Consider the following 22,042-nt stretch of genomic DNA (forward strand, 5'->3'; position numbering starts at 1 on the left):
GCGTGTGTTCAGTAATTCCAAGATGGCGACTTCCATGTCCACGTGTTGATGAAAAGGAAAGAAGTAAAATAAGTGAAATTCCATATCTTACATGCAGTATATACCTTTTCTAGCGTAACCATGAAGAGGAAACAAAAGAGCCAAGATGTTGTTCACAACAATGTAAGTTAAGTTATCATGATTAATTAGTTACGCACGACTTCGACAGAGTAATTTTTGTTGTTGTCATTTCTGTGGCCTTACAGTAGATTTTATGAAAGCAATCTAATCAAAACGGTTAGGAATGTGAATGTATGATTGATTTGTGTTTTTGTCACAAATGTTTATGACTTAATTATATATGGAAAGTATATATTTGTATGTATGGACATTTTAGATATAAACAGATTATGCCATTAAATTTGGAGGAGAAGGGGGTACAAGAGCGCCAGTTAAGATGTTGTATCATGTCACCAGTGTTGGTGACATGATACAACATCTAAACTGGCGCTCTCTAGAACAACGTAGGAAAGACATGTGTCTAACCATGCTTCATAAAATAACACATAATATAATTTTAGGCAAAGCCTATCTGAGAGCGCAGCAGTTAATCCATTCTTTCGTTTGACATGTAAATAAAGGATTTCCAACGGCGAAAGAGTAGTCTCCCCTGACCCATCAGTCTTATCGATGTTGACATGTGTTTTGTTTTTATAGCTTATTGGGTGCGCTGAATAACTGTACTGCTAGAAACCATTTATAGAATTATTAATTATTGGAATAATAGTTTTGTTGAATTACTGGCATTGAGTTTATAACAAGAAAAACAATATTGAACATAGATTACTTCTACTTTCACTTTCTGCAAAAATACGTGACTGCGGCTACAAATTATATCTCAACGTCATTCTCCGTTGCCAGGCGGAAAATTCCGAAGCAACTGCTCACGTAAAACGGCTTTTAAGTTAAGACTCAGGACAAAATGTAATTATTAGATTCAGGTAAGAATAAATTGGAAGGTTTATCTTTCACTAATGTTTTCATTTTTATTTTTCCAAGCGTTACTTGTTTGTAATCACGCGAGAGTGTGATTTTGTAATCACGCGAGAGTGTGACTTTAGATACTGTCTTGCGCGATGCTGGATCTTGTGTTGACTTCCTGTTTCCGGTTGGTGAGAAAGTTTTCCAACTCTTCATATATTGGATGATTTACATAGAATAACGTTAGGGAGACACCTCTATCACAAGAGTTCGCTTCGCGAACGGGCCTTCGGCCCGTTCGCTGCGCTCTCTAATGAAATAAACATTAGAAAGGACCTACTTGTCACTCCAGTACGTAACACAAGACATGCACATTGGAATTCCTTACAACTACTAATTCTCTTAAACCCTTCAACTACAGCCTTCAAATCAGCAATGCTTTCTGCCTATTACACTTTAACTTCTTCTTTTTTTTAATAACACTCACTCCAATTGACATAAACTTCAGCTTGATGAATGTGGTCAGGACAATAGATAGGTGTAGATAGATGAAGATGTGCTGTTGAAGTTATACCTTTATGCACTTCTTTCAAAGTGAACATACTTTACAATTTATATTGCATTAATTTAATGGTAAAGGCTTTGACACAGTATATTAAACATAATTTTGAAAGGAAAATCTGTGATTATACCAACACAGGATTCTGAATAACTAAAATACAATGTCTTAACTACTAGCTGCTACTAATCAGACAGAATTGTGATTATTTTATTCTGATGTGATTGAATGGCAACTAACAATCGATTACTCATTATATTATAATAATCAAGTTATTTTATGAAAATAGAACAAGCAACAGAAAATGGATGAGATTGAAAGTGAAGATAGTGAAGAGGAAGTAGATGATTTTGAGGCCGATGAAGACAGCTCACCATCTGATGAAGTCGATGAAAGTGAAGATGACTTTGAAGACGATGTTGATACAGATTCAAGAATGCACTCATCTGATGCTGTTGACAGTACAACATCATCAACAAAAATCAACAAAAAAACCTTATTCAAGCCTCCTTCAAACGACGAGTTGAATCAACTGAAGGAAACTGAGAACCTTTATCACTCAAGTTTGTTTCGTATGCAGGTAAGACCATTTCCTCGGGAATATTCTTCTTTGCATGTACAATTCCACTAGCCCGACGTCCGGGGCTAGTGAATTTCAGGTCAGGGCTAGTGGCTTCACGATCATTACTAGCCCGTGGGCTAGTGAAAATTTCTGTTAAAATCCTATATTTACATTGAAATTTCAGTTGTAAATCAACAGTTTAGCCTTTTATTGCCATTCAGAATTCTACTAGCAGTAAATGTGTCGTCAAAACTGAAGCAAACGATATCAATGCATACCACAGGCACAGGTGGTTCCCAAACGTAAATAACATTCTTCATCTAGGTGCATCAAACGTTTTGTTATGTAATTGATGAAAGTTAAGCGCTTGAGTGACCCAGATGGCCATGTGTTTGCCGAGGTTGCTGACAGACATGGAACGGAAAAATCTAGATTTCTTGACTCTAGATAAGAATCAATTATGAAGTGACAGTTTTATTATCTAGCATCATTATCATTTTAGTGTTATAAATTTGAGAATATGGGGGTTGGATTCAAAAAGTACTACTGCTGTGAGATGGATAGCGGATCATTTTGAAGTGATTAAAATACACGGTAGAATGTTGTCATGTACACTTGCAGATACATAGGTATACTTAGTTAACACAGCTGACACAAATAAACCCACTGAATGTTTTTTCAAAATAACTTAAATAGAGGTTTCATAATTATAGGTACAATATTTTTGCATATTTTTCATCTTATCTTTCGTATATTTTTATGATATATTGAAAACTTGTAAATGGAAATCAGCAGTGCTAATTAATTATCATTTACAAAATATTGCATAATAAATTGTAAAATTGATTTTGTGTAGTTCTTGGAATAAATCTATATGAAATTGGCATCATTTGATTCAAATACGAATGTATCATTGCAAATGTTACTAGATAAAGTTTTTTTTCAATGCTCAGAAAATTAGGGAAAATAAGTAAGTGTTCAGTAAAACAGTAATTTCAATTAAAGATTTTTTTACAGAATTTTCATGAACTGTACTATTTACTAAATTCATCATACCTATACAATGAAAACAGCAGGTAATAAATACTGATTGTTCACTTTACATTTTCCTGCTAAGCTTTTAATATCAAAGTTAAACTTTAATAGATATATACTGATTATGTTTTCTTTCTACGGATAGTTTTAAAGGAAATATCTGAGTGAAATAAGAACCATAATTTTAAATCTAAAGTATTTTGCATGTGATGGCTGCTTGTTGCATTGTCAATATTGACTCAAGAATGTTTTTACTAAATGAATACCTGGTACCTGTGAAACAATCTGTGCGATATTTTTATTAGCAGAATGGTATTTAACACACTGTTAGACATGTACTTGTTCTGTACAGGTTTGTAAAAAAAATCCAGATCGAGTAAAATGCACATATAAAAACGAACGAAAAATAGGGCTAGTAGACTTCTGATCAGGGCTAGTGAAAAATTGATGCTACTAGCCCTTGGGCTAGTGCAAAATTTTCAGAATTGTACACCCCTGTTCCTTTGGAATATTCTTCTTTGCATATTACAGAGTAACTTCCCTTGCAGGTAGGTATCGATTGTGATGTCATTTCTAAAAATCTTTTTGAGTAAAAATGTGTTGTTTTCTCCAAAACGTAACATGTTACTCTCATAAAAACATGTTATAACAATCAATACCTACCAGCAAGGGCAGATAACTCTGTAATATGCTATTTCAGGATAGGAGTTTCAAAATAGTAAAACAATATCATTTGAATATGTTTAGTCCCATCTTCTAGTGATTCGACATTTCGTCTCACTATGCTTTCCAACCATGATATGATGATGTCAAAATCACTGGAATCGTACACAAACAACACAATTTTTCTATCTCTTCTTCTTTCAGCTGTACAAACGACAGATTTGAGTACACTTGTCTTTGTATCTCGATATGGACATATATTGAATGAACAGTATCAAAATAAGTGAATACAGACTGCAGATGGACAGATATTTTTAATAAATGATTATTTGTTTGTTTTTTAAAGATTACAGAGCTCCTTTCTGAAGTATCACTGAAAGCTAAACGACAGAGGCAACTTGAAAATGTCTTTACCACTGTCAAGGACATTCTTTTGGATCTCCCCAAAGGGAAAGCTCATGAGGTATTTTATACATGTCTCATTATACCTAAGTAATTGTAGGGGTTTGCTCTAACCAGGAATGAATTTCTTCTGTTTATCTTGAGTACTAAATATGATCTAATTTAGGTTAGATATCAAAAAAGTGAAAATCAATTTGATCAGTAATAGAAACATTATTAAAAAAAAATCTTAAGTCATTCTGAGGTGAATGCCATTCAATAACAAGATCACCAGATGAAAAGGAAAATATGTAAGATTATTCACCATTTCCATATTCATTGAATTTTGTCCTGTGTATGGCTGTGTATATAGTCCTGAATGTTTTATTTTAAAAAATATTTGTTGCTGATTCTCACTTAAATATTACTTTTATGCCTGTCAATTATACTTGAATTAAAATTAAAGTTTTTATCAAAATAATGATCTTCATTGCACTTATATCATATGAGTCATTGAAAAGCTTTATTTTACCTCTTTTTACAGCTGATGGAACAAGACTGGTTACCAAAGAAAATTGTCAAGGTACCGATATACCAGTCCCCAGAGTCTGTGAAAGGAAGGTTTCAGTTTTTTCCTCCAACTGAAGTAAAGATAGTTGGGAGTTTTTTATCAAGAACCTGTGTGAAACCAGGTGTAAATTTGGACATTGCAGTTACAATGCCAGTTGTGAGTATTCCATTGATGTTTTCCTTTGAGCAACATTAAAAGAGGTGTGTGGGGGAGGGGGACATATATATTGTTGCCAATGTCCGGGACAGAGACAGAAACAATTATGTCTTACAGGCTTTTTAGTCAAAACAAGATTTACATAGATCATTGAACTTTGCTAAATTGAAGTTGTTGGAACTGTCGTAAAACTTCCATTGCCTAATATGTAACTCAAGTGAATTTGAAGAAATAGTGTAGAGTAGCGTAGAGTTAGGCTTTGTCATGACTTTTTCTGTATGCCTGAATTGATTTATGACATTAAAATCATCTTTGAAATATATATTTTGGAATTTGGAGTGCAATGATCAATATAATCACGCAAGAAAATATAGAAAAAAAATTGAGAGCAGAAAACTCGAATTTCAGAAAATTAAAAGCCCGCTCATACAGAGATTTATCTGAATAAACAAAGTTAAATAAAAATTAAACATTATACCTATAAAGCAGTATGTATATGTATTGTATGAAGATAAATTTGTATTATTATAGGAATGTCTGCAGAGCAAAGACAACTTGAACCAGCGATATCTGAGAAAGAGGGCTCTGTATTTAGCTGTTCTAGCTAAACACCTGAAGAAGAAAGAAGAGGTGGAGGATTTAAAGTTTACTTACCATCATGGCAGTCACTACAAACCTATCCTAGTTCTACAAGTGAAAGGTAAGGATGTAACGAGGGAGGTATGGTGGTTGAGTTGTCGCTAGATCACTGTTGATGACCAAAGGGTTTGCTAGTTGGAACTCAGTGAGGACACAGCCACTCTATATGATTGTGTTAATTCCTTTTAGTCCTGTTGTAAATGACTTTATATGTGTTATAGTATCATGTAAGGATGGTTGTTGAAGTGATCAGGAATTGGACCGAGTTAATTGCCAGTGACAGGGTGATTCATAGGAGGGTTTTTTGAGATCCCAAAAAGTCCCAGTAAAGTGTGATTTACCATTGATTAGCCCCACCTTCCGTTAATAATTGTGCCATCATCTTTTGATGTGAATTTTGTGATTTCATAATCTTAAATCACCAGAAAGTTGGATCTCGAAACCCCCGTATTGGTAGATCATCAATCTGTCTAGTGCTTGTTGGACCATGGTTAGATATGTGGCCCAGCTAGGCATTTTCTTGCTCAAACTACAATTCTTCGCTTAACAGTGCCAAAATGTTAATTAGCTTCAACTGTTTCCCAAAGGGTTCAGAAAACAAACAGCATCTGGCTGTGAAAACCCAATGTATACAGATAAATATGTGTTGACCACATACAGACAGCCACCTGGTATTTTATTATATATAGCAATATATGATGATAAACCTTATAGTGTAACTACAAGTATATAACCATATAGCTAGCCATACCATGTGATACCCAATAAAGTTTTTGCGGGACTTGTACCTCCAATGGTGATGAACGTAATTCTTTGTAATCTTCCCGCTGAAATGACATTTGCGCCGGATCAATTATCATTGTACGTCATTTCATCACCAATAGAAAAAATAGTCCTGCACAAATGTTATCGGGTATCATGTGGTACGCGAATTATTCCAATGTTTGGCTAAAATAAGCAACCATCTGTACCAGATTAATAATTCTATTGTGGCTGAATATCTTTTTACTTCTCTTTTACACAGGAGACACAGGAAAACCTATTACTGTACATTTACATGTGGTAGCGGAGGAAGGAATGTTCAAGCTGCATCGTTTCCATGTCAACAAAAACAACATTAGGAATCAGTGGTACCATGGTCAGACGCAGGAAGTGGAAGAAGGTGAGTACTGTTAATTAAAGCGAAAAGGAAATCATGAAATTGTATCCCCACAAAATTAATTAACTATACTGTAAGTGGTAGAGTGTAGAAATTGTTATTGCGTTGTAAGTTTTCATTATGCTTTATGTTTAACAGATGATCAACCTACTACACCTGTGTACAACATGGCCATCCTTAGCGACCTGACCTTGACCCAGAACACTGACCACTTGACCAGTATACTCGGGAATAGCCAGGGAATCAGAGAGGGAATTCACTTACTGAAAGTCTGGCTTCATCAACGGGAACTCAATATGGTACATGTCCACTGTAATAGTTGTAAAGATGAAGGATTGGTCAACAATTCATGTCAATTATTATTTAATGGTGTTACAGTAAAACATGTTTACAATGGACATGCTTTTAACAAATTCATGGTTATGACGGAATATTTTTCATTCCCTGATATGGTTCCTATAAGATGTTTGTAATATGTATATTAATATATTATGCTTATTATGAAGTAATTCTGTTTGTCCCGGAAGTTCATTATATAACCATGCATGTTTTACTATATTAGACAAAATGAGTGGCCGATGGTTAAATTTTATCGGAATGAAACTTCAGCATTACCGTATTCGACCCAATAAGCGCCCATGTCCCTATTAGCGCCCCTCCCCCTTTTTGAGGCCTAAATTTCAATTGCCCAGACATAAATAAGGACCAAAACTACATAAAACGGTATAAATTTGCAATAATTTTGACTTATTTTCATTTTTATCAATTTTTTAAGCGCCCTGGGCGCTAATTGGGTCGAATACGGTAAGTCTGTTATTGTCAAAACGAAAAGTCACTCTTAGTTTAAATGCAAAATGAAGTAGTTTTTCATCTGCATTACTGCCTATCATAAATCCTAAATCATAAACCACATGATTATTAAGTGGTCCATCGTCCGTTCATATGTCGTCCTTCCGTCCAATAACAATTCTTGTTACCGCTATTTCTCAGATAGTACAGTCAGCAGGAATCTTTCTCAAATTTCATATGTATAGGCTTCACATGGGCCCTAGTTGTACATATTGCCTTTTGGGACCGATCCAAGATGGCTGTCAGGCAGTCGTATTGGATTTTGAAACTTGAAGTTTGAAAAGCAGAGAAAAGCTCCCTTTTCCATTGTCAGACATACCTAGATCATTTTTTGGTGAGTACTAAGATCCCTCTGAGATCTCGTGTCCCGTAATAAAACTGTTACAGTCCTGTAACACTTATATTTAATTCTACGTTACAGGGTTATGGCGGTTTCTCTGGTTACATCCTGTCAATGTACGTCGCATATTTGTTGTCCAAGCGACGTCTTAACTACATGATGAGTAGCTACCAGGTCTTCAGAAACACACTTTTAAACCTTTGTAAGTATCACTTTCCATAACATTTACTCTCCTGTTAATGAAAATCATAAGTTCATCATTACTGAATATAAACGAATCTTTCTTATCTATGTATATACAACAGGAGGAGAGAATGTAGGGGCTAGACTTGAGTTTGAATCTAGGACCTTCAAACACTAGCCAGATGCTCTACCGATCAATTGAGCTACCTGGTAACTGATTTTTGACTAAGTCCAACATACTACATGTACAGGGCATCCTATTGATCCTTGACTTATAGCAGTTTCAGAAAACAAATACCATTTCTTAAAAATCTGAAGAGTCAAAACATTTGACAAATAGACATGTACTTCAAAATCAAGACATGATCATGACAGGAGATTAGACATGTACTTCAAAATCATAGAAAAGATTAATTGTTGATTGCAAAATGTTGAGTTGCCAAACTGATCAGCAATACAGTAAGTTTCCTTCGAGTTAATTCTGTTTTCTCACTGATTTTTGTAGCTAAATCTGATTGGACAACACAAGGAATCACCTTTTGTGATGATAACATGGATTCACAGCGCCCTCTGTTGTCAGACTTCCTCGAAACCTTTGATGTTGTATTTGTGGATGTGACGGGCTACTACAATATCTGTGCTTCTATGAACAAGTCATGTTACAATCGGGTAAGACTTTATGTTATTATTATATGATATTATTAGTCCTCTAACGGTAAAACTGGAAGGGACTATTGTTGTCAATTCTGTCAGTCCATCTGTCCTTCCTCACTTCCATCTCTCTCATGAAGTTTGTCAGCACTCACAGCTTCATTTCTTAATGAATGTGTATAGATAATTAAAATACCATGGATAGGTTGATATTTCATGGTAATTGGGTCAAGGTCACTTACTTTTTTTAGAAGAAAAACCGTTGTCAGCAGCATTAATTGCTTTGTTTCCTTAACGGTGAAAAATTGTGGGACCATCAGGGACATATATTGCTTCAGCACTGTTCAAATATCTTGTTAGTTTTAAAAATTAAAACGTTTGTTCTTTTTGTTAATTTGCCCTTGCTTTTAAATCTTACTGACCCACTATATACAGTCGTACAGGAGATCAGTAACTTACTCAAGTAGTAGCATTAAACACAAGTACCTATACAACATAATTATTGGTCCAGAAGATCGATCGATATCTGCTGGACATAACAAAATCCTCCTATACGGATCTTATAATTCCACACGTTACAGGTTCGTTACGAGGCTGGACAGGCCATGCTGATGCTTGACGACCATTCTCTAGACAGCTTCTCCTTGTTTTTCATGACACCTCTTCCTTTCCTCCGGACATTTGACAATGTATTTCAGTAAGTCTACTGTTACATGTACTTCACTCAAACTTTGTTATACATCCTTGTATTGAAAGACAATTAGGAGAAAACTTTATTTTCAAATCATATTTTAAAATAGCACTCTTTAACTAATTGTAGTTCATTTGGTTCAAAGGACCAATGTGTCCTATGAGTTGATGATATTAGGTTGCTAAAATGGTTAGACTGACCCCCTAAGGGCATAACAGGCAGGTCAAAAGGGGTCTATGTATTCATATTAACAACTACCTCTCTGAAACTAAGCAATGGATATCACTCGATACTTAACTCAAACTGTAAGCCTGAGGTTTTGTTTTATGTACTAATTAACCTGAGGAGCATCAATTATGTTTTCTCTGCCTCTTGCAGCTCACAATTTGGATTGTTGTTAAAATTATTTTCTTTCAAATGCTATTTTTTCAGCATCCGAAACTTATCTTGTCTTGAGGCTGCGGTAACAAAGTTTGACCTGACTGATAGAGTTATGGACCTTGGCGGTGATATGGTTGCCACGGTAACTCCTAGTCTGATAACAGTACTACAGCGTTCACTGGATAGGAGAATTAAACTGTTACAGGTCAAACAGGAGTCTACACCACAGGTCAGTACTCATGTAACGTCACTGAAATACAGAGTATCATTAAACTTTGTATGATTTTGGAATTTAAAAAACACTTATACTTTAAATTTAGTTATCCATCACCTTCACTTATTCATCTTTTCGAGAACATGCACACTACAAAATATCATCTGTAAGTCAAATAACTTTCAGTAAACAAAAACCGCTTCATCTCACTGAAGCATACTGCTGAAGTTGAAATTGTATGCTGAAGTTTATCTACTGTTATGATATTTAAAGGTATTGATTGATTTTATTAGAATGTTTGATATTACTACTCCCATATTCAAATGGTGTAACAATCATTACCTATTTTCAGGGGGGAAAACTTTCAATACAAAGAGCAGATAACTCTTTTTCATTTCAAGCTATCTTTAACTGACTATATTATCTTTTATGTGTATTGTAGTGGAACATCAAAGAAGATCCTCCTAAACCCGGTTGTCAGGGGCAGATAACTGTTGGAGTTTTACTCAACCCAGACACATGCACTAGTATATTAGACAAAGGACCACCGGCAGACTCTCCCGAGGTGAGTTTAAGTTTGTGTTTCCATAGATCACCTGTTTAGATAGCACATCATACCATCATTTACTGCAAGTACAGAACTACTATCATGAAATTAGTAAGCATTCAGTTTTACCTACATTTGTATGTAATGTCCTATCATAACTCTCTTTGATATGGAAGTAGAGTGACGCATTTGTCTTAAAGGTAGGTTTCGCCCAATGAAATATAAAGACTACGAAATTGAAATTTATCCTATACATAGATATAATCTTCAGATCCTTTTCAATGCATACAGCGAACAATATGGGTGGTCAGTTGCCTAGCTTGACCAGGAAAATACTCCTCTAAAAATAGAGCGAAGTCAAGCTTTACATAGAACATGACGCATTTTTTTCCAAAACAAGGCCGCAGCAACAAACGGAAGCGTACAACAAAATGTCAGATAGAAGTGACCGTCTTGACACGGCATGTTTAGTTAAAAAACAACAACAACAAATCGAAGTGCGAGGGACTGTTTATACATATCATATAACACTTCATGTTACTTACATACGCTCGCTAACTTTGTACACCAAATATACATGTAGTTAGTCTGCGGCTGTTTGTGCGCTGGCATATGTGTTGAAATTTAACTCACCACGTGCAATGTCGTTACACGAGTCCCAACAGATCCCGGCAAGTTCCGCTTGAGATGTGGCTTCTGTTTCTTCTATGCTACATGCCATCTCTGAATTTAATTCCCTATAGATATCCTAGGGTGCTACCGAATCCATCATAATTTCCTCCACTTTGTTGCCGATTCAGATATATTTTTTTCATTGCACACACTTTCGTTCAACCATTTTGTTTACTTTTAGTGCGTGACAATGCGCATGCGCCAAACTTCGACAACACAATCCATCGCAGCTTCATTTGCATATTATTTTGTCTGACGGACACCGTAATAAATCAAGGATTTCCTTCAATTTTGTATTCAAGACACATTTGTTCAATCTCAAACACATAAGGAAATTACATTGAGATAATTTAATATGTTTTTTTCATCTTTTCTTCCGCTTATCGCATTTCACAAAAAAATATTTATTTGGTTGGGCGAAACCTACCTTTAAAGATATTTTGGTTTATCTTAAATAAGACAACATGTGGATTCTACTTGTTGAAAATGAAAAGTGTATCAATCATAAAGTAAAGCGTATAAATTTTTATTAATAATCATAAAAGATTTTTATTTTGTAGGCAGAGGATTTTCGTGACTTTTGGGGTGAGAAATCAGAACTCCGGAGATTTAAAGATGGCAGCATATGTGAAGCTGTTGTATGGATGGAGGCAAACTCTGAAATATCGAAGAAGAGGACTGTTTGTTCTGTAGCTGTCAAACACATCCTAAAGAGGTTTGTGATGCTTTTACTGTCAGGTGCCATGTACAAAATATATCTGTTACTTTTATTTTACATCAGAGTTCAAAGTTTTTAAACAACAATCTGGTTTGGTATATTTTAGGCTTAATGTCCTATAAACAGCCAGGGTCATTGACGGATGGTAAATTGACAATTTAGGCTATCAATAGACTGTTTGTAGTGAAGTTGACAGTTCTACTGAGCCTAATTAATTTAGACCTTCTTCTAGAATATAACCACTGATCATTTGATGTGTACCCGATCAGCTTCTTACAGCAAGGGACTTCTGCCTTTCTGTCTTGGAGGTGGACAATTTTTGGAAATGAAGGCTTCCCTCCTGAGAAGAGCCTAAATCAAGTTGGCCTCAGGGTCACAAGTTTGTTTGATGTTGAGCCAGGAACAAAACCAAAGTGAAAATAGTCATTACATCAAAACTGAGGCCTTCAACAATTAGGAGACCTTTATTTGGTCCCAAAAATAAATAATACAACAACAATCTGAGGTTTCATTCAGTTTCGACTACTATACAGACGGTTATTTACATGGGTCAAAATTTAACTAATAATGATGAAATTAAATCTTAAAAGGTTGAAATTTTCACAATGTGATTTTCAGAGTATGTATGATTCAATTATTTCTCAATATTATGCGGATCCAATTTTTGCAATTATAATGACCATGTCACATAAAATTACAAAAATATCATCCCATCGAAAATAACCTGTTACAAGTGTGATGTGATTTGTTTATTGCAGACAAGCTGGGATACCGCCAGAGTCCTTATGTTTCATCGGCCCACAACTTGATCCACTGCTGTACCTCCCTGTTAAAACGAAGAAAGGAATGAAAAGTTACGGTACAGGAGAGGAGGAGAGTACGGCCATAATGCACACCTATGACTCGCTGTGTAAAATACTACGGAATCTCAAGGACATGCCTCTCACGATAAACTCCACACAAGGGACGTCGCCAGTGTTTAGGTTTACGGAGGTAAGTCTAAGTTTGTTTTAACTCCTTGCTTCTGATCTCTTGTTGATTACAATTGGAAGTTTGACATCAATGATTTGGAGATAAAACATATAAATTTTTTTTCAAAAGTGAGTCGTTTATGCACTGTTGATAAAAAGAACATTAAATTCTGTGTACTGAGACATGTTATTTTCATGTACAGTGGACCCGCGATAATCCGGACGCCGGTAGTCCGGAAAACTCACAATCCGAACGGAAATGTCAGGGAACGGATTTCCGTAACGTTATTTATACTCACTAGTCCGGAAATTCGTATTCCGAATCCGGAACTCCATTTTGGGAACGGAATGTCATTTTCGTTAATAAATTCCCGCAATAATCCGGACAATTTGTTGTCGCCACGTGCCGAGAAAATCCAAGGCCAGCTACAGTCATGTGTACAATACACACAATCACTTGACACTGAGTGTGTTGTCATAACGACGGCTGCCAGGTCATAGCCACGGGCGTTTACCTGAACACCTTTCAGACGGGTACATGCAGTCATGTAACGGTTCATTGGTTTTCTATAGGAGATCAAACTTCAGTGTTGTTATTGAGATACGCAATATATGTTTAGCCACACACTTTTAAACATGCAGTTTGAGCTTGGGTACGGGTACGTATGCTGTAGATACCTTACTTGTTTCGCATGCAGAATATATCGCTATGAGTATCGAATGCAATAAAGTGAGATAATACTCACAAAATTAATAAGAATTTTAAATGTATGTGAATCTATTCGAATTCATCGTCTGTGGTATAAGATATAAAGGCTACGGCATATGCCATTTACACGTGTGTGACATTGTGCACGAAGTTAGACGTGAACGGGCGCGTGGTTGTTACAAACGTCTGTAAGTCAGAAAGCAAAGATTTGTAGAAATGGTCATTAAAAACACACATTATACAAAATAACAATTATATGAGTTTATAAAATGTTCACAACTATTTGTTATCATAGTTTTTTTTATGCCAAGAACGTAGATGATATTGATCCTTTGTTAGGCAATTTGCCGTACGATAGATCAAGAGTGGGATACGTAGCTATATGCATATACATAGTACACAATTAACAATGGCTTTAGGTTTCGTATTTTGAAGAAGAAATACGTTTATTCAATATTTTTTTAATATAATGATATAAAAATACCTATAAATCATAACAAACGAAGTATTAATTATGATACACGTATATTACATAAAAGCCTATCATCGATTACAAGGTCAAGGGGAGTAACTCGTACGTGCCAATTTAATTGACTAAGAACACGGAATTCGGCAGTCCGGAAAACTCGTAATCCGGACGGTTTAGGCTGGGAACGAAGGTGTCCGGATTATCGAGGGTCCACTGTATAAAATATTTTTTTTTTTTTCAACATACCGTATATATTTTGCAAATTCATGATCATGGGCTCTTACTTATGATCATGTATTTATATATATACATTTTGTAAAATTATTTGAAAACAATTGAATTCTTGTTTGAGCTCTGTCATAAAATCATACGAAAAATTTTGTATCTCATGAAAATAAAGTGAAAAGTTTGATTACCAGTAAGTGAGTTAAAATGGTATACTAAAATTACATACAGCACCTGTGTTTGTATTTAAAGGTGTTTCACGCCACAGCAGTTGTAACTTACATTAGACTGTGTTTGTATTTAAAGGTGTTTCACGCCACAGCAGTTGTAACTTACATTAGACTGTCTTTGTATTTAAAGGTGTTTCCAGCCCTAGAAGCCACATCACCACAACAGTTAGCAGGAGAAGCTGGCAGTATTCAGTGTCCTAAACCCAACAAACCACTTCCCCCATATACACCAGTACACAAGAGTAGGTCATTCTTGGCCATAGCAAAATTTCTTGGCCATAGCGAAATTTCTACAATGTTTCTATGTTAGGCTACTATATTGTATATCATTACATGTCATGGAAATAATTTGATTTCCTCTCTTTCTCATGGATCAATTTGAGGAGCCTGATAAGATAGACTAAGCAGAATGTTAAATGTTACATGTATGACAGGATAAATATAAAATGCATTAAGAAAATAAGATTATATTAAAACTGCCTAACATTTTAATCCCAATCTTCAACTGTTACTTTGTCAATTTTAATTTTCTTCTTTTTTTTTTTAATATATTCAGGCATGGTAGTGATAAATCTTGAGTTCAATTGTTGAAAATGTGCTGTCTTGTGCCATGACAAATGTTCTTTGATCCAGCCAAAACATATATTTTGTAAACAGACTATATGTTTTGTATTTATAGTCACCTGCCTGATGGAAGGAAGTGGTAAATGGCCAGACGAAATTGAACCATTCCGACGTCTAAAAGCAGCTTTTCATATCGCATTGGGAAAGACCTTATCTAGTGAGCATAGCCTGGTCGTCAGGACAACCCCAGGATACGTAGATGTGAAGAAGGTGAGTCTGATACATTAAACGAAAAAACACTGGTTTAAATGCTTTCTATAGATATCTGCAATGTTAGAAACTATGTCCTGTGGAACATTTTACCAGTATTTATCCTGAAAGTAACCAATGGGGTCCAATTAAATTTCATATATACAGGAAGGTCATTTAGTAAGCCAATTTGGCGATACCAAAACAATTTCCAAGAAGTATGATTTATCGTCGATTACTAAGCCCACCTTTTGGTTATTGTGATGTCATATTTGGATATGATATCCCAATCACTAGAAGTTTCGTCTAATCGATAGTAAATTGTATTATCCACATAAAATTTACTTTATATTTAAACTTATTAATTACAGTCAAACCTTTCAACAAGTTTATGGTAAATTTACAAGTTTACATGATTCAGCTATAATGTTTTCGCGCACATTTGATATTTCGAGAAATTTCTAGTCGGAAGTTAATGAAAGATGATTTAGTTTGACTGTATTTTACATTCTTGCAAATGTGCATTAAGAGATTCTGTTGTAATTTTCAGAACAACTACATATTCCGAGTAGAGTTATCCTACCTTCGTGAGATAGCCTTGGCCAAGTCACATCGTACTCCCGAGGGGATGATGAAGATGCGAGACACACCTGAATCTTTAGAATTAGAAAAACAGATGGTAGCTTTGCCGAAACTTACCAGTACATTACATGGGTAAGTGTACTGTTTACTCAAAAACTTACCAGTACATTACATGGGTAAGTGTACTGTTTACTCAAAAACTTACCAGTACATTACATGGGTAAGTGTACTGTTTACTCAAAAACTTACCAGTACATTACATGGGTAAGTGTACTGTTAACTCAAAAACTTACCAGTACATTACATGGGCAAGTGTACTGTTTAACTCAAAGCATACTCTTTATGAAAAAAATCTTTGAGGTATTTTTCAGCTGCATTGTATACTGTTAAACTTTGCTATCTCCATTCTTGATGTTCCAGGGGTTACTGTCACTGTCGTTATATTAACCCTTAGACTATGTCATAGCAAAACTGAAGGCATTTCAGGAGTTAGAAATTCACCACCAAACACAGGCCTACAGAGACGTCCTTTAAACATTAGAGAGAGCAACCGCCAAGCTTCAGAGCCATACAGTGTACTGTTAGTTAATTCTTTTGATGTACATTGAAGGCCCCACGTTACCTGTCTGATCTGTTATTGCACACACATGTAGAGCCTTCAGTTTTGCTATGACATAATCAAGGAGTGGATATTACAACACTGATTGAGACCCTGGCAGTTTAATTAGAATAAATATTGTTTTGTTTGTCAAAGCATCACAGCAAAACTTTGAGATAAGAATTGGAACTTGCGTGATAATTTGAATAATGGATAGCTAAATTGGAACTTGCGTGATAATTTGAATAATGGATAGCTAAAATTTTTACCACTTAATCAGTCTCAATTTAGGTTCAGCTCTTATGTTATTTCAGATATAATGACTGTTCTTTTTATGAAACAATTACGTAATTACCACAATATGAAGTTTGATTATTATCAAAATATTCAAGTCAAGCTGTTTAACCAATTATATGGTAAAAGTTTTGCATGAAATTTTACCTGTGATTCAAACTCCAATGATTAAAGTTGGTCTTCAAACAATGACAGCAAAAATAAATTCTGTTTTGCTTCCTGTTTTAACAGACTGCAACAACAACACAACACATTTAGCGGGGCTGTACGCCTGGCCAAACGCTGGGTGTCATCACAACTTCTGTGTGACCACATACGGGACGAGGCGATTGAGCTGATGGTGGCCCAAATCTACATCTCTCCTAATCCTTTCAGTGTACCAAAGTAAGTGAAGAAGTTTTAGATAAGGCTTGTAATCCATTCAGGATTTTAATTAGGCTTAAAGTCCGATCACTTACCAACGTAAGTAAGGAAGTTTTAGATAAGGCTTGTAATCCATTCAGGATTTTAATTAGGCTTTAAGTCTGATCACTTACCAACGTAAGTAAGGAAGTTTTAGATAAGGCTTGTAATACATTCAGGATTTTAATTAGGCTTTAAGTCCTATCACTTACCAACGTAAGTAAGGAAGTTTTATATAAGGCTTGTAATACATTCAGGATTTTAATTAGGCTTCAAGTCCAATCACTTACCAAAGTAAGTGAAGAAAATTATTCTAAATGAGGCTTGTAATCCATTTGAGGCTCTGAGTTAGGCATCTAGTTCACTCTGTATACAAAAGTAATTACATATAGACTCTTGAGGTCAATGTAATTCAAATGTAAATCTATTAGGAGAAAACTGAATGTTTTTAGGTCTTAATTTATTTAAAGTAATGGAATAACTTGCAAAATAAGTGTAACCCTTGTCAGTATACCTCTCAAATAGTGTTAATTTCTCTTTAGCTCGATTGGTTGACTGAGTGTTGATCACTGGCAGAGGCAGTGATTAAATTTGTATAAAATACTCTGTAACATAAGTTTTGTCAAATAATGGAAGTTGAATGGAGAAATCAAAGAACTTGTAGAAAAGTCATACGTTGACCTCATAGGTTTTCATCTTCAATCACAGATATATATTACACAAGTTTTGATAACTTCAACTGGTCTGCATGGTATTACGTCTTTTCTTTTCTAGCTCACCACATGTTATTGTTGAGACCCACACTGTTATCTTGTTAACACTTTAATATTAATCTTGTCTTCTGTCTTTTCCAGCTCACCCCTTGTCGGATTTTTGAGGTTCCTCCATCTTTTGTCACATCATGACTGGAGTAGAACACCTCTACTGGTGAACCTCAACCAAGAGTTTACAGGTATTTGTAATTCTGGTCTTTCTCTGATTTGTAAATGAAAATGATTACTCAGAAATGAATAATAATACATAGGCGCCTCACAGTGAGGAAGGGTGTGAGGGTGTGTGTATGCATATGTGTCCCATGAAAATCACTTAACAGAAGTGCAATCATTAAAGCAGTATCAAGAACATTTCATATATTAATATCAAACTAATTCTTGATCAGATGGCACAATTGTAAGAGCCAAACTTGCACAAGACTTTGTGTTCATAATGGTGTTGATTTTTTGTGACAATACATTCTTAAGTTTGGTGACATTACATTATTTTCAATATCATGTGGTGAAGGTTTGCTTAATTATTAAAATTACTTGTAATGAAATATGTTCTCTAATTATATTTTGTTTAATAATGAAGTTATATTTGACTTCAGTATCCTGTTTTAGAATTTACACCTCACTGTCTCAGACTTATAAAATGTGGCACCTGTTTTATGCACAAAACTTTTATATGTTTAATTCCTATAGCTGGTGACTATGCGGAGATTTCATCAAAGTTTTCCAAAGACAGGAAAACCCTGCCTCTGATGTTTATTGCCACTCCTGGAGACAAGCTGAGTTCTCATTGGACGACGGGGTTGCCAACGGCGCCAATACTCCAGCGTCTCCTCCTATTGGCCAAGGAATCTCTGAATGTTCTGGAAAGTCAACTTCACTCCAGTCAGCTGGTAGATACAACAGACTTTAAAGTAAGTATTTACAACCTAACTGTTATGTTAAATGTATGTCAAAATCAGAATTCAAGTGTATATATCAATATCAGTTTAGAAAATCATTTATATATATAAACTGTTACAAACCACTGTTGATTAGCAGCTATAGACATTTAAGAACAACTTTAAGACAAAGCGTGCAACTGTAGACTGACTCGAAAATATCTTAGATAATAAATATTGAGCCTGATGCATACTAGGATGAAAGGTTACAATGAATGAGATTGGGTGCGCTGTTTATATACATTGCTGAAAGACATGGTGTTAAATATCATAAAATATCAAGATAAATTTATGACAAAATATATACATTGCTGAAAGACATGGTGTTAAAATATCAAGATAAATTTAGGACAAAATATATACATTTCTGAAATACATGGTGTTAAGATATCAAGATATATTTAGGACAAAATATACTAGAAAATGAATATTTAACTGAACACCCATCAAATTCAATACAGCTGTCGCTTTCTGCTTTGACAGACATGATTCTAGAGCAACATAGGATGTAAACTGTGATCTCACATTACACGTAGTTCTGCTATCTTAGCTACTACCTTTCAAAAGTACCACCCTGATGTTTGATTCATTTTTCACCTTGGTACTATGATCTTTAATACATGTAGTAACATTCTATTACGTTATTACCAGCAAATCTTTCGGCCTCCAATGGAAATCTACGATGTTGTTGTACACCTGAGGCAGAAAATGTTGCCACGTCAGAACCAGGCGGTGGACATCACAGACGAGACGAACATCCCACTACATGTCTATAACATGTCATGTGAGGCAATGCCAGTCTACGAGTTTGACCCGGTACAGATGTATCTGTCTGAATTAAGAGTAGGTATCACAAACATTTACTGTTAAATGTTCTATGGAACAATAACCCATGGAATAGTTATTTAAAGGATCAGGCCCCGAAAAAAACCATTAAGTCAACCTTGTTTCCAAAAATTGCAGCCGTCTTCATGTGAATTAAATCCATCAGTTATCTTCAGCTCACCTGTCTTTCATCTGTCTGTCTGTCTGACTGTCATCTATCAACATTGCCTTTAAATCACTTCTAATCATGTACAACTGAGCTACTGATACGTTAACAATACAGTAAAACCTGCTATAGCAGCCACCCTGTATAAAGACCACTTGTGTAATAAAACCTGCTATAGCAGCCACCCTGTATAAAGACCACTTGTGTAACACTTTTGACACTTCTTATATAACTCTCTTTAATTTTGGTTTTCAGGCAGCTTATGGTGAATATGCCCTGTTCTTCCACGATCGATATGGAGGAAACCTGATTGGCGTTATATGGAAACCTCAGGCATTCAACAAGACTGCATTTTCGGTATGTTGAATCTATGACAGTTCAGATGTACATTTAAATTCAAAGTGTCACAAGTCCTCCCTGTCAGAGTCATGATTGAGGGGCCAACAATTGACTATAGGTATTATGCTTTGTATATGGCAGGACCACAGTTGGCAAGTAATTTTAAAAGATGTCTCGATATATTACCACAAGCCCTCCACCTCTGGGCCGCTAGTTCGAATCCCATATGGGGCAGTTGCAAGATACTGACTGCTGGCCGGTGGTTTTTATCCAGGTACTCTGGCTTTCCTCCGCCAACAAACCTGGCATGTGCTTACATGACCCTGGCTGTCAATAGGACGTTTAACTAATAAAATCCAAACCCTTTGTTTGGAGTTCATATATGTGAGGGGAATAAGTTATGGCATGTATAGTGGGGGACTTAAAGTCATCAAATTAGCTTGTTCTGTGTGTTTTAGGAAAATGTAGTTATTGTGTTGTGTCTCCTTGTAAAAGTGAAACTCTTGTCCTGTTTATAGTCCTATCCGACTGAAGCATGCAGCAGAAGACAAAAAAAAGCACACCCCACCCGATCATATTATATATATAAATGCTGACAATGGGCAATTGCTTACCGTAACTTAAGGAGGAGCAGGAACTGCAGGTGTTAACTAGCATTTCGTGATTAAGATAAAACATCGATAATTTTGTACTTATATTTGTTTTAGGTGAACCGCATAGCAGGAAAGATGCCAACATCACAGAACACAGACAAACACACAGAAGTTCAAATCGTCGGAAATGTTGAGGCCATTTTGGAAGATTTTCAAGTCCTTGGTGGAGGTCTTGTATCCAGAGTAGAGATAAAGAAATGGAACTTTGAGTCAGACCAATGAACTATGTCTGTAGGGACAGACTGAACAGTCAGACATATCTTCTCTGTCATGAAATGTTTCTTTTGATACGGGAATATCAGACATGACCTATGATGTCTTTCTTAATTGGTCAAAAGACCACATAACAGAAACTGTGTATAAGATTTTGAGATAAATAAAAAATGTACTCTAATTTGGAGTCCTTTATTTATTCTGTTCATTTTCCTAATTTCATTGGCAATCACATTTGAAGACAATTTCATATTCAGTAAGTCTTTTACACTGGCAACAGTTTTCACTATCTTCCACAGTGGTCAAGTGTTTAAGGTATCCCGACATATCACCACAAGCCCTCCACCTCTGAAAATCCCATGTGGGACAGTTGCCAGTTACTAACCACTGGTCGGTGGTTTTTGTCCAGATACTATGGTTTTTTGCTCTACCAACAAACCTGGCATGTCCCTAAATAACTCTGGCTGTACGTACAGGACGGTAACAGTCTGCAAAACTTTCTGTATATGTAAGGCCAGTCATTGCTGGAAACCTACGGGTCACTGCTCTACTTTTAGAGCGGCGACTCGTGGGTTTCCAACAATGAAGGCCAGTGTGCTAGTTCTGTATTTTCCTATTTTTGATTTTTTCCTGTTACCATGGGAAACCTAGTTAAAATCTCCTTAAAACATGCAATGGGGATATAGCCACATTTTGCTGGTCCTTATTTGTCCTATTAACAGCCAGGGTCACTCAGCGACTTGCCAGGTTTAGGTGTGCCGGAGAAATATGCTAACCTACGGACGTCCCATGTAGGTTTTGATCACACAGCCCAGAGGTAGAGGGCTGTTACATGTAATAATGAATATGTGTGGACACCTTAATCAATCGGACACTGAGGCTCATCGTTGTGAGGTGATTTGATGAGACAAGTA

General features: G+C 35.6%; 1 protein-coding gene across 1 annotated transcript; it reads left to right on the forward strand.

The window, feature by feature from the left end:
- Positions 1–2: 2 nt before the first annotated feature.
- On the forward strand, positions 3–21,325 carry LOC138333788 (nucleolar protein 6-like). The gene is made up of 23 exons (XM_069282385.1): positions 3–162; positions 1,809–2,099; positions 4,126–4,242; positions 4,705–4,887; positions 5,419–5,587; positions 6,551–6,688; positions 6,824–6,984; positions 7,956–8,076; positions 8,563–8,726; positions 9,290–9,405; positions 9,832–10,009; positions 10,437–10,559; positions 11,774–11,928; positions 12,690–12,924; positions 14,666–14,777; positions 15,215–15,369; positions 15,899–16,062; positions 17,054–17,206; positions 18,079–18,176; positions 18,685–18,905; positions 19,584–19,775; positions 20,179–20,280; positions 20,970–21,325. Exons 1-23 carry the CDS (start codon positions 121–123, stop codon positions 21,135–21,137), a joined length of 3,558 nt encoding a protein of 1,185 aa, XP_069138486.1. The 5' UTR covers positions 3–120; the 3' UTR covers positions 21,138–21,325.
- The last annotated feature ends 717 nt before the right edge of the window (positions 21,326–22,042 follow it).

The sequence above is a fragment of the Argopecten irradians genome, chromosome 10 (assembly GCF_041381155.1).
Source record: "Argopecten irradians isolate NY chromosome 10, Ai_NY, whole genome shotgun sequence".
In the NCBI taxonomy this organism is placed as follows: domain Eukaryota; kingdom Metazoa; phylum Mollusca; class Bivalvia; order Pectinida; family Pectinidae; genus Argopecten; species Argopecten irradians.

Coding starts and splice junctions, on each gene's coding strand:
- LOC138333788 (XM_069282385.1), top strand. CDS start 121: ATGAAGAGGAAACAAAAGAGCCAAGATGTTGTTCACAACAAT. Junction 2,100..4,125: donor CAAGTTTGTTTCGTATGCAG/GTAAGACCATTT, acceptor TGTTTTTTAAAG/ATTACAGAGCTCCTTTCTGA. Junction 14,778..15,214: donor ATATACACCAGTACACAAGA/GTAGGTCATTCT, acceptor TTGTATTTATAG/TCACCTGCCTGATGGAAGGA.